At 37.3% G+C, this 10,261-nt stretch overlaps 1 protein-coding gene across 2 annotated transcripts; it reads right to left on the bottom strand.

The window, feature by feature from the left end:
* Positions 1-2,634: 2,634 nt before the first annotated feature.
* Positions 2,635-9,839, bottom strand: LOC147842922 (uncharacterized). Of its 2 annotated transcripts, none has more exons than XM_087260495.1 (4): positions 9,554-9,839; positions 9,303-9,370; positions 5,684-5,745; positions 2,635-4,942 (listed from the first exon to the last, which is right to left on the bottom strand). In XM_087260495.1, the coding sequence occupies exons 3-4, from the start codon at positions 5,686-5,688 to the stop codon at positions 4,069-4,071; spliced, it is 879 nt and encodes a 292-aa protein (XP_087116621.1). In that variant the 5' UTR covers positions 5,689-5,745; positions 9,303-9,370; positions 9,554-9,839; the 3' UTR covers positions 2,635-4,068. The 2 variants fall into 2 exon arrangements, with proteins under 2 accessions (XP_087116621.1, XP_087116622.1); XM_087260496.1 differs by having other exon boundaries at positions 9,303-9,393; positions 9,554-9,805.
* Between the last annotated feature and the right edge of the window lie 422 nt (positions 9,840-10,261).

Genomic DNA, 10,261 nt, shown 5'->3' with positions numbered 1-10,261 from the left:
ATGGATAATTGAATATTAATCAGATGATGTCATTACGCTGCTGTGCCGTCAGCCAATCATGGCATTGCTGATCATGATTTCGAGGATGGATAGATCTGTCCTTCACAACACACGCAGCGATCTCAGATCAGTTTATCCAGACATTCTAATCTGATTCACGAACTTGTTTGAAGAACCAAATTAGCGAGAGATCAGTTATCAAGATTAAAAGATCCGGGATCTGCCAAATCATCTTAGATCATTTAAGCGAGGTACGAAGAACAGACCCCTGGGGTCCATTCTTCGTACCTGGATTACTCAGTTAGCTGGATTTAGTTATTGACGATCCTACGCTATCACTCTCGTAGGAGAATTTTGCTTTCACAATCCAAAATAAATAAAGTTATCCAACATGTGCGTCCGATAGCTTCACCTCTTTCGCAACATGAGCAAACCTGCGGTCATTGAGTGCATGAAGTGTCCATCATTACACACTTCATTTTACCGGCTGAATGAGTGCATCATTCAGGTAATTAAAATGCACTTGTAATGAAGTTTATGGCCCTTTGGCCGCCGGGAAGAAGGAGGCGAAGAACCGACGCAGTTTTAAAATGATTTATTAATAACAGTGACGGCAGCTCCTCATGGAGACTGCCGTCTAAACCAAAACAAACGTACGACAGCTCCTCACGGAGACTGCCGTCAAACTGAAAGCAAAAGTAAAATGCCCGGGCCCGGTCCTCTCTTGGCTTCCTTTGCCATCGCTCCTCCTTTTATCGTCCAGAGCTCCTTCCGTGGTGTATCCACTTACGCGGTGGCCTCACTCCGTTCCCACGGCTCTCGGCCACGCCCCCTCGCCACATACCCCCATCTCCCATCACAGGCCGGGGGCACCCCGTGGCTGTGCATACTCCGGGGAGGGGGGGTTTGGCGCCACAGCACCCGCGAGACCTATATGAGACGGGCCGAGAGAAAAGGAGATGGAAAAAAAAGAGGAGGAAAGACAGAGTAGACCAAAAGGGGAGAAAATTGGGGTTCGGTTCTCCAGACACGCTGCCACTCGGTCCTCCACCAGCTGAGAGATGCGACGACATGCTGGGAGCCCTGTGGAGGAATCTATCCACCCGTCTGTCTTCTGGTGTCCGGCGGCGGTTCTCCTGGCTGGCTGGCGGCATCTCTGGTCTCCTGCTCCGCTCCCGCTTCGGTGGACGCATGCAGGCTCTGGCATCATGGCGGATCGCGGCGACGCCCCCGGGTTCTGTGGGATGGCTCCCTTCAGCACTTTCCCCTCCGGTGATGAGCCCCGCGTCCCCTGCTCCTCCCCATGCTGTGAGACGGCAGCAGGCAGATACTTTCCTCGCCAGCCTCAGGCCGCCCCGGCACTCTGGGCAGACGAACGGGTTTCTCCCCCACTCGGGTTAACTCCCGAACACTCGCCCCCTCTCTCAGCGGCGAGGGCATCTGGACAACGCGTCCCTCCTTCTCCCGGGCTTCGGCACCACTGTAATGAAATTTACGGCCCTTTGGCGGCCGGGAAGAAGGAGGCGGAGAACCGGCGGAGTTTTAAAATGAATTATTAATAACAGGGACGGCAGCTCCTCACGGAGGCTGCCGTCTAAACCAAAACAAACGGACGGCAGCTAGAGAGACACATAGGAAGAGTGGAAGAAAAACACAAGCACACAACATAAGCACTCTCAATGGGCAGTAAACACACAATAAATAAACAATAATAATAATAAGTACATCTAAGAGATGTAACAGAGTGAAATGTTTACACTGTCAAGCCCTGACAATTATTAAATTAAACAAAATCTATTATGAGCTTAATCACATGGGTAGCAGTGTGATATGGTTGCATATTGGCACTGGAGGGAGGTCTGCGTTCGCTAAGTGCCTTATGGACCATTTGCACTGAGTGGTATGTTAAGGTTTAGTATGCTTTTATGGCCACTTATACTGTCAAAGCGTACATAAAAGCAAAACGCTCGCAGGAGCAGAAGAATGAAAGCAAAGAAAGCGCCATTTTTAAATACACAACCAAGACATTACACCATTATAATATAGTGTTTACATATATTAATGAGCCATGGTCGACCCAGGCTCAAACAAACCTTTTTGTCATCTTGATGAACAGCTATAAAGCCAAGAAGAACAGAATTACCCTTTGCCCTGTAGTTTTTCACAAGGCCATCTAAAGCGCGAGCAGTTTCACTTTCTCATGATCGCTCGGCAGGAGTCTATATTTGAAATGACAAACTTTTTGAGCTCATATTGATAACCTGCTTGTGATTGTTGAAGCGCTCTGATCTTCAAGCCTTTCAGATGCAGACAAACACGAGAGTGAAGCTTTAAAAAACTAAGAAGAAGCTGTAAAAAACAGCAGCAAATGTAGCTTCAAAAACCTAAAACATGAGCAAACTGTCATGTTTAACTATTATCATCACCTTCTGGACTATTATGAACTCAGAATGACAGAATTACTTTCTAACAGAGGTTACACACGCTGCTAAAGATTACAGACACAGATGAGAGGTCTTCTCGGACTGTGGGCTATATTTTGTGTTGTTTTTGAACTCAAATAAGCACTAAATGTCTGCTGTGTGTAGTTTTTTTCTGTAATTGGTAACATATCATAGACTGTAAAAGGTGGTATGTGTTCATATATGTTATTTATTTCATATATTTGCAGACGTTACAGTAGGCTATTTATAGGTCATTGATCTGCAGTTTTAAACAAATCATGTTCATAGAAAAGTTAGTAATAAACATTTATACACAGTATGTATGTGTATAAAGCATATGTTTTGTTAGAAGAGCTTCTTATATGACATGTGAACGACCTGTGAAGCTTTTCTGTGACATTTCCTTGAGTAAAAATGACATCTTCTGAAACTTTCTGTCATACACCACACCTACCAAAAGGGTTCCCTTTTGACAGTGGAAACTCAAGCTTGATAAAGGTGACCAGTATGGAAATGGGCTATTAGGGTCCCAACAGTGACAATATACAGCCATATCGCATTGCTACAAGTGTGTTGCATTCATACAATAGTTTGACAGCATCATCTTGTGCATAAAAAAGAAAAACAAACAGGGAGAGTCTCAAACCCTTTTGTATGAGGAACTACTTTCTTCCACCATTTATTCACATCTGCAGCTGACATCAGAACAGCAGAAGCCGTTACTAATTCACCAACGTCAATTTAGAGCTAGTGTTTGAAGCACTCTCCAGCGTAATGGTAAATAAGGTGATTTTGCTGTCATTTTAAGATTATAAGGCTGAACGGCATGAAATGTCATCAGTCTACAGAGATTTCCCAATATTAGTAGGTTGCAATCAGGAGATCACAATAATTAACCCTGAAAAAGCAAAAGCAGACACTACTAGATCACTGTTGTATTTGCGCTAAGAACATGCAGGCATTTTTTCTTTTTACTGAACTAGCCTGCTGTAACAGGAAAACAGGAAACTCATTAGAAACAAACAGAAGGCCAACCTACTTAGTGTCACTTGCCAGTTTTATAAAGATTTATTCAGCTGTAAAATTACACCGAGTTTATCTCATCAAAGGACTTATTATGCAGTGTCTGTCGCCATCTTATGGCAGAATGTCAAGCCTCTTTGCTCTGCTCAGTATGACAGGCTGATGGATGCCGATACACTGAATCATATCATAATAACTGAATTATAAATATTTTAAAATAGGCACTGTCCTTATAAATAAACTTTAGTTGCAATCTAGACAACTACATTCTCGACTAAAAAAGCCTCAACCATATGTTGTCCAACAGCTGCAATATTTGTCATACTCTAGTGAGTTTATTGATCTGCTGTCACTCCATGTGGGCGGAGTAATACACAAGGATGAGGAGGCTCTACAAGTGCTGTTATTATTGGAATATAGCATGGCTATCAGGCAATCAGATTCAAGAACCAGACAGAAATTTAGAATATAATAAAATATGATAAGCAAATATGTTTATCTTTGGACATTTGTGAAATGAGATAATTCAATGGAAAATCACATGTTAATCCAGTTTGGGGGAAACTCCTGTTTCTTTTTAATCATGATTTATTTTTTATCATTATATTATTATTTGTAACAACTGCAGCAGCAGTAGCAGTATTATCAGAATCGGCCAAGAAATTTGCAGTCGACGGATTTTTAGTTTTGACAGTTTCTCTTTTGTCTTTCTGATTTCTTCAATGATGGTTTCTAAATCAGTAATGACTCTCCTCATTTTAACAATGAATTCTCCAGCTTTTGACTTAATTTCAGTCTCATCTATTAGGCCACGAATTAAGGTAGGTCTGTTCATGTCATCGAATGTCTTGTCATATTCAAGAAATGTAAGGAGGTCAAATAGAAGTCCAGTCCCTTCAAAAATTCCTGTAAGAGCTGTAGTCAGTCGCACAGTCTTCGACACTTCCGCAGCCACTTTACTAATGTCCCTTGCCGGTGCAATGCGAACTACTTCAATGCCAGAGAAACACAATTTACCCAATAAGCCAAAGTCATTCTCTGATTTAGCAAACTTTCTCGATATTTCCACAGTACAATGATTAAGGTTCTCTAGCACATCAGTTATTGGAGTTATGGTTAGCTCAAATTTCTTCAATTCTGCATCCATATTTTTTCTTATATTTTTTTGCTGCAGTATTTTTTTCACATTGAACACTGCACCTCTGACTGCACCAGCTGCAGCCACAGCTAGTGCTGCTACTGAGAGAGCAACAGATGCCCCCAGAGTAAATGGAGCTAAAGCAATTCCAGCAATCACAGTGGCTCCTACAGCTATTAATGCCATTGCTTCAAGTCTAAGGCCTTCAGTAGCACTTCTGAAGTCTTCTTCAAACGTACTCATGATTCTGCGCAGTTCCTTTGTGGACCGCTCCAGTTCAGCAAAATCACGATTATAAAGAGAAAGAAATTTCTCCTTGAGATGAATAAATTCAGATCTAGAAGAAAACAAATAATAACAATAGTGTAAAAGTAATAATAATAAAATTAAAAATAATTAATAGTGTATAAATATATTTGTTACTTAGTTAAACATACTTTATGAAACTAAATACATCTTGAGATGGTTTAGGTGAGTTTAATGTAAGTTGAAATGAGTTAATCTGATTCGACTGAATTTTTGTGGCATGTTTATTCACAATTACCAGGATGTGCTTTTAAAAATGCAATCATTTAAAATCTACTTTAAAGAAATTGTGACATGGGTAGTAGTCCATATCGACTACAAAAGTGGATCATAAAAAATGGTAACAAATATATGAAAGTAATTTACTAATAAGTAGATAAATGCCAATTTAGAAGTAAAATATATATATATATATATATATATATATATATATATATATATATATATATATATATATATATATATATATATATATATATATATATATGAATAAATAGATATGGGAGTGGGGATACAAAGAAAACAAGTGAACTCAAATTTTGATTGCATAATAGTAAAGGTTGAAATTAGCAACTAAGATGATTAAATGCTGTAAAAAAAAAACATTTGAAAGTCATTTTATCTAGTTTAGTTCATGTTGATTTATTTAGTGAACTGGAACCTGAATGTTGTGGTAAAATGATATGATCAACAAATAATAACAATGTTTTGTTATTTTGTTAATAAAAAAAGTACATATACAGAGAGTAAATGCATATAAACATCAACTTACTCCATTGTTGCTGGAGACTCTTTTGCTTTTGCTCAGATGGAAATTGAATGATGAACTTGTTGCTGTTATTAAGAAAAAAAAACACTAATGGATATATTATCTGTTTTTTTATTTCACACAACATACATTATTGCAATCTGTGACAATTGTTAAATTAACCTGAACTGACGTACATGAACAATGATTATTTACTTAATGTAAACAAAATTTGTGATGATTTGATGTTTTTTAATGCAGAAAGTGCAAAAAAATTAAAGTTCTGCTATCATTTACTTGCCCTGGGCTTGTTCCAAACCATTTTTTTTTAAAATTCTGTTAAACACTTAAGAAAATATTTATTTTGAACAATGTTTGAAACCTGTAACCACTGACTTCTGGTGCATTTTCCTAATGTATTTAGAATTTATCAGTGATATTTATTTAAAACAATTATGTTGTCATCCAACTAAGAAAAATACTAATATGGCCAATAAATACATTTCATATTATGACTCGGTACTCGTTAAAGTGGCTGATCTCCTGAACTGATTGTTTATGAGTTTAAAACGAGAGGAAGATGCAGAAGTGTTTTTGACCATCTTGCAAGTTCACTAAAACCTGGCTGGATATATTAGAGAAATTAATTATTTGTTTAACTTGAATATTTAATAATGTAACTTAAGAAATGAATTATATAATTTATAGGAGGACATTTTAACTCATCCATTAAATACAGTATGTCACCATTGTGTGTAGCACGTGGGCATGTTCATGGTTCTGTGTTTGCCTTTTTCTCCTGTCTATTGTCTTGTTTCATCCATCTTGTTTTCCCATTATTAGTCTGTTCTGTTCACCAGTTTGTCTCTTGATTTGTTCTTGTTTATAGCTTCCTCATATCTGTTGTAATGTGCCAGTTCATCGTTATCCTGTCCTGATGATCTGGTCTTGCTTTCTCCTGTCCTTTTCTGCCAGCCCGTTTAAGTTTGTTTAGTTAATGTTTTCCCCCTCAGGGTAGTTTTTGTTTTCTTTTTCTTTTATTTTTAATAATAATAAACCCATCTTTATTCATGCATTTGAGCCCTCAGTTTTCCCACACCTGAACTCTGACATTGTTGCCTGACTGAACCACCGATGCGCTCAATTTGTACACTTATTGGTGTACTTGTCTGTAAAGTAGGTGTGTTTTTTGGGTTAGTAGTATACAATATTAATATGATATAATAAATGTTATCCCACTTGCTTTCTTAGCATTGTCAAGCAAGCTTTTAAACACATTAGATGTCATTGTGTTCCCGCACTCAACAGAAAGGTCTGTGATTGGCTCCAACGGTCAGCATTGCTTTGGTATTATTTACAGATGAGTGTCACAGATACAGATAAACGGCCGCTGTTATAGTATATTGGCATAATAATGTGCGGTTATCACAGCTGAGCCATGATATATGCAGTGGAGAAAAATGTGTTGCAGAGTTACACGCTTGTGTGTGTGTGTGTGTGTGTGTGTGTGTGTGTGTGTTTGTCCATAAGTATCGCTGTAAAAGCCAAGAGACAAGCAGTTCAAAGGTCCACACACACACACACACACACACACACAAATAGCGAGAGAGAGAGAGGAGTAGAGATGGAGTTTACAGTTTTCATTTCGTCTCCATCGCAGTGAAATAGGGGCTTGTTGATTCTGCTGGGACAGTTGTCTGCTTTTTAAATAATGTTAATTGGATCGTTTTAATTACTCACTCTCATCTCCCTCACCATAATAATAATTGAATTAATCGCAGCTTTTGCAACTCTTCAAATTGCAATTTCGATTTAAAATCGATTACTGCCGCAGTCACACTAGAGTTAGTTTTTGTGAACTTCTGCCGTACAGAGCTGTGAAAAGAGATGGGATTAAACAAAATGATTAGACATTTAAAAAAAGTGAGTGATTAGTCTATATTTTTAATTCCTGTCCAAGGAGGTCATGTTTTGATCCTCGATTAATCTCACTCAGTCAAGTGATGCGATTTCGCAGGTGAGAGTTCACCAAGCTTAAAATTTGCAACATATTGAACAGCAAAACTTGTGGCACAAGCTTGCATTTCCGCTCTGATGCATTCGTGTGCATATGAATGGAAGTCTATAGGGAGAAAAGTCCAGTGTGACCACAACTTAATCATGCAGTTTTTATTTTGGCTGCTATAAGTGATTGTGTTAATCACATTATTTGTATAGCATAAAAAGCCAAAAGAAAAAAAACAATAGTAAAGCTGCGGTCACATTAGAGTTTGAGCATGCGATATTCTGTTGTGCCGCACTGCGAAAAGGGGCGGGATTAAACTTTAATTAAAAAGCTTATTAGACATTCAAAAAAGCGAGCGATTGCTCCATGTTTTAAATTTCTGTCCAGAGAGGATGTGTTTTGATCCTTAATTGTTCTTACGCAGTCAAGTGATGCAATTTTGCAGGTCAGAGTTCACCAAGCTTGAACTTTGCACCGCAGCAACCTGCGAAATTTGATGCACGACCCCACGTTTCCGGTCTGACGCATTCGCGTGCGTATGAATGGAAGATATTTATATATATATATATATATATTTATATTAATGTTAAAAAAGTAATATTGAATGATAAATGGTCTTAACGAACAGTGTTTATGACCACAAACAGCTTTGATATTTCCCTATCATATTATAAAAATTAATTAAAATTATAAAATCAATTATTAAATAAAGAGTTTGTTAGTCAAGATTAATTTTGAAAATACTGTACATTTTCTGCTATATTTATTTATTTATTTATATTTTCTTTGTAAATTCTTTCCTTCTTAATAATTTAATGCTGCCCAATAAACCGATTAATCAACACACAATGTAATAATGCTCTGACATACTAAGATAAAAAGAAATGCTATTATTGATAGGTTTCTGACTCAGCAGACCAGTCAAACAGCTCAGTGGAGACGTGTCAATAATATCTGAGACAATACCAGATTCTAACATTAATTGGCCCTCAGCAACTGTGAGCGTCAAATGAAATTCTAATAATCTGCATTTTTCTACTTCAAATACTTTTTTTTTTTTTACTTCCATTAATTTTGTGCATTAATTGTCATGTTTAATTTTGTTTGAAGGATTGGTAAATGTTTTGCTTTAAGCAAAATCGTATAAATCGATCAGTGTTCAGTATTAAGCAGATACAGTGATACGACACACTATAATATCACATCAAAACAACAAACACATTACAATCAATATATTGTTGCTGCTTATTCAAGCTAATTATTTTAAATGAGCTGAAAAACAGTTCTTGAGATATTTAACGGACAGCTTAACTGTTTTTTATTCAATCAACTTAAAATTGTAAACACCTTTAAGTTAACTTTAATTTGTGTTGAGATGAGATGAAGGGGTTGTGTAGAGCCCAGCATTTTACAGTGCAGACTAAAACAATGTAAATTTAAAATGTAGTAAATGTGTTTATTTATTGAGTCTGGTTTCAGTTTCACTTACTGCAAACTGTACATATGTAAGTTTCATTAGTACATTAGTACAGTTTCACTTACTGCAAACTGTACATATGTAAGTTTCATTAGTACATTAGTACTGTTTCACTTACTGCAAACTGTTCAGATGTAAGTTTCATTAGTACATGAACCCACCTTTTAGTCTTGATCGACTGTCTTGATAGTTTTAAGTCTTAATGAACGATGTGATGAAACTTGAAGTCCTACAAACCATTCAATGCATGCACTGAAATAGAGAAACTATGAGTTTTACAGCAAATCAGCAGACATTACATCAAACTTAGCAGGAACAGAAACAGACGATTTGTTTCAGTTTTTAAGCATTTGCGGATCTCCAAATGAAAGACAACGAGCTCCAACCTATTTAAAACAAGCTGACAACTCACTTTCAGTAACTCGATATATTCCTCCTCCTCATTCCATCCCTTTGTCCTTCTCCAGAGCGGGTTAGACAGGAATTGCTGTGAAAAAGACGTGTACATGACACACACTTAACCATTCACGCATATACCTAAATTTTAGATCAAGTCTGCAAAACTACAAGCAGATTACACGCTTTAAACATTTAAAACTCTTCTCGAGAGATCTGTCAGTTTGTGGGTCTGTGTATTTTTTCTGTATGATGTGAGTCATGTCGTGTGTGTGAGGGTGGGTGTGTCTGCCTTTAGCTCTGGCAGTGTACGCACAGAGCAGCTGACTTATTTGGTGTGCTCCTGCTGCTGCCAGTTTTGCTGGGTATATATTCAGTCAGTGGTTCACTGCTAGTTATCAGTATATTGTTGTTTCTCGTTCCTGTCTTTGTGTATGTTCAGTTTTTCGGTAACACTTTACAATAACAGTACATGAATTATGATGTATTAATATGTAAACTAAACATTAGTTTATTATGAAGTAATGATGAGTTAAAGTATGCACTAATTATGAATTGCCTTTAACTACAACGTAATTCACATGAGTTCATGTGTGAATGGCGGCTAACTTAATTCACACATGAACTCATGTGAATCATGTTTAAGTTAAACTTAGTTAATGATTAGTGCGCGCCTTAACTCATCAATAATTCATAATAAGTTTACAAAACAGTACATCATTAT

This window comes from Danio rerio, chromosome 7 (assembly GCF_052040795.2).
Source record: "Danio rerio strain M-AB ecotype USA chromosome 7, GRCz13ab, whole genome shotgun sequence".
Taxonomy (NCBI): Eukaryota; Metazoa; Chordata; class Actinopteri; order Cypriniformes; family Danionidae; genus Danio; species Danio rerio.
The sequence above is the reverse complement of the archived record's forward strand: the minus strand, read 5'-3'. Positions and strand labels throughout refer to the sequence as shown.